Source organism: Austrofundulus limnaeus, unplaced genomic scaffold (assembly GCF_001266775.1).
Source record: "Austrofundulus limnaeus strain Quisiro unplaced genomic scaffold, Austrofundulus_limnaeus-1.0 Scaffold2245, whole genome shotgun sequence".
Classification (NCBI taxonomy): domain Eukaryota; kingdom Metazoa; phylum Chordata; class Actinopteri; order Cyprinodontiformes; family Rivulidae; genus Austrofundulus; species Austrofundulus limnaeus.
This window is the reverse complement of record NW_013954647.1, coordinates 11,123-13,457: the sequence shown is the minus strand read 5'-3', so window position 1 is coordinate 13,457 and position 2,335 is coordinate 11,123. Positions and strand designations below refer to the sequence as shown.

Sequence of the window (2,335 nt, the reverse complement as noted above, 5' to 3'; positions counted from 1 at the left end):
TTCATTGCTCCGTGCTTCAGGTCTGACGCTCACCGGTCTCTGGAGGTACTGTTAGTTGTGGACAGGGTCGTCATGGAGACTCGGACTGGTCTACAGTTCTATTGTCCAAAGTTTATACTGGGGAACATTCAGAACCACCAGGAAAGTAGAATGGTTTACAGAAGTATGTGTGTTCACACACAACTTCCTGTCCAGAACCAGACCAAAAGACAAGGAAGGAAAGTGAACAATCAAACCAAGAAAGGAGTGAGACAGAAACGGTAGGGTTTGAAATGTTTACTCTGTTTGGTGACAGATGCAGAACTGCATTAAATAAATTTATATACGCCACATTAGGGTCAGGACACATGCAAAAACAAACAAACAAACAAACAAACAAACAAAACAGTCAGACAGAAGCAGACGATCAATGACATCATCAGGGAATTCTACAGATGCAACATGAAACCAGATCAGATAAAAAGGTGCTTTTTTTTAACAACCCTGATATAAAAGTTGGGTTTGTTTGTAAAACGTAAATAACAGACTGTAGTGATTTGTAAACCTCATGAACACAGTTAAACTAAGTAATTATAATAAATCAGGTCATTTTGAGTTTGATGGCAGCAACATGTCTGTTTAATGTTCCAAAGAAGCCTGAAAGAGTCAGACGTAAGGATGGAAACCATCTGGAGGAGGATTTTATAAGTGATCAGGTTCTATCCACAGGTCCATTAAGCCGGGCTCACACCCAACGTGTTTTGAGCATCTAAAACACTACGTTCAGACTGGGACAGAGACTAGACTCGTGTCTGAAGAGGGAGGAGCATCTTGTTTTTACTGCTCTGTCTTTAATGGTGGATGAAATAAAAGAAAATGGCAAGACACACTGACCTGGAGGAAGGTTTCAAGACGTTTTGCTGCCATCATACTCTAAATAAGCCTTTCTTCTTCCTAAAAACTAACATTTCTTAGTTTCATGGCCATCCTTCATCCTCCTACTGGACTCACAGAATCAGTTCTTTTCCTCACCGTGATGAGGTCCAGTGGACGAGGAAGAGCAGAGATCATTAACAGTGTTTAATGTGAACAATGGATTATTATCATTCATAAGTGTTGATAACTGATGTGTATTTACTTCAGACGAATACTGACTGGTCCACAGGACTAATTCCAGACTCCACAGTCTGCCTAGAGGCCAGCTGTTGGTGAGAGGAACAAATCATGGTGGTTCCTCATCAACCAGCCGTGACTCGCTGGKTTTAGCCACTAAAGAAGCTGCAGCAGAGCTGTGAGGTGACACACCCTCACATGGACACTGTAGGACTGCAGGAAGCACCCACTTCAAGTGGACCTGACCACCACCACACCTCGGTCCTGGATGTAAGGCACTGTCCCAAGTGCTACAAGTCATGGTTTTTCAAAATAAAGTGTCTGACTTCAAACAGTACAAGTCGTGGACGACGCTGGGCTGGAACAGCGACCCGAAGTCATCGTTGAATTAAAAACAGAGAAAATATAAAAGGAAGATATCAAAAAGACCTGATTGTTGTAAAAAGTAACAGTCGTTTGGTTTGAACCAGACATTTGTGTGCATAAGAGCAGGCTCAGAGAGGACAAACAATACTAAACAAGTTGATAGCAGATAAATTAATGTCTTCACAGCATCTGATGAAGATACACACACTCTCCCTCACTGACACAGGTCTTCTCCACGACAGTACCTGGAACTTTACATGGGAACCAGTCAACACACCACACTCAGAAGTTCTTGAAGACCTCCAGGTCCTTGGGAGACAGAGGAGGCTCCTTCTTCCAGTCGCTGTCCGGGTACACATCGAAGTTCGATGTGTCGCCCTCATGAGACACTTTAGGGACTATTGGAGGCTGTGGACACAGGGAAACATGAAGTCTTCAGCTTGGAACAAAGACCCTGTTCTACAGGATTTACTGTACCACCAAACGTCAGAACTCTGCTCTCATTAGCCTACATACCACGGTCATTAATGATGTATTTCCAGTAAATTTATTGCCACACTCCTCCTTTCCACTTCCTGCTTACTGCCTGTTGTTTTTAGCATTAGCTGCTAGTGCTAGTCTGTGAAAAAGTCACAAAAGTTGAATCATCTGTGATCTACTGGTATAAAACATGAGTTCTGTTGTGTGTCGTTGTGTCCACTAACCAGCAGGTACGATAGAGTCGTTAGTTTTTATCCTTTTTCCTCTTGATGAGGAGGTGACAGGAGAGGATCATAGCATTACAGGGAAAACTTATCTTTAAAAGTTCACGCTTGTGTTTGTAATCAGCATTTCTAACCTGAGGATTTTCAAGAGTCAGCATCAGAAATGAGAAGAT

At 42.5% G+C, this 2,335-nt stretch overlaps 1 protein-coding gene across 1 annotated transcript in view; it reads right to left on the bottom strand.

Moving 5' to 3' along the window:
* Positions 1-261: 261 nt before the first annotated feature.
* The window catches only part of LOC106537320 (cAMP-dependent protein kinase catalytic subunit PRKX), a gene marked incomplete at its 5' end in the record, with an annotated part of 12,178 nt that continues 10,104 nt past the window's right edge, over positions 262-2,335 (bottom strand). The window contains 1 exon segment of the mRNA XM_014034708.1: positions 262-1,866. Within this exon segment, the coding sequence (XP_013890162.1) occupies positions 1,741-1,866 (126 nt within the window).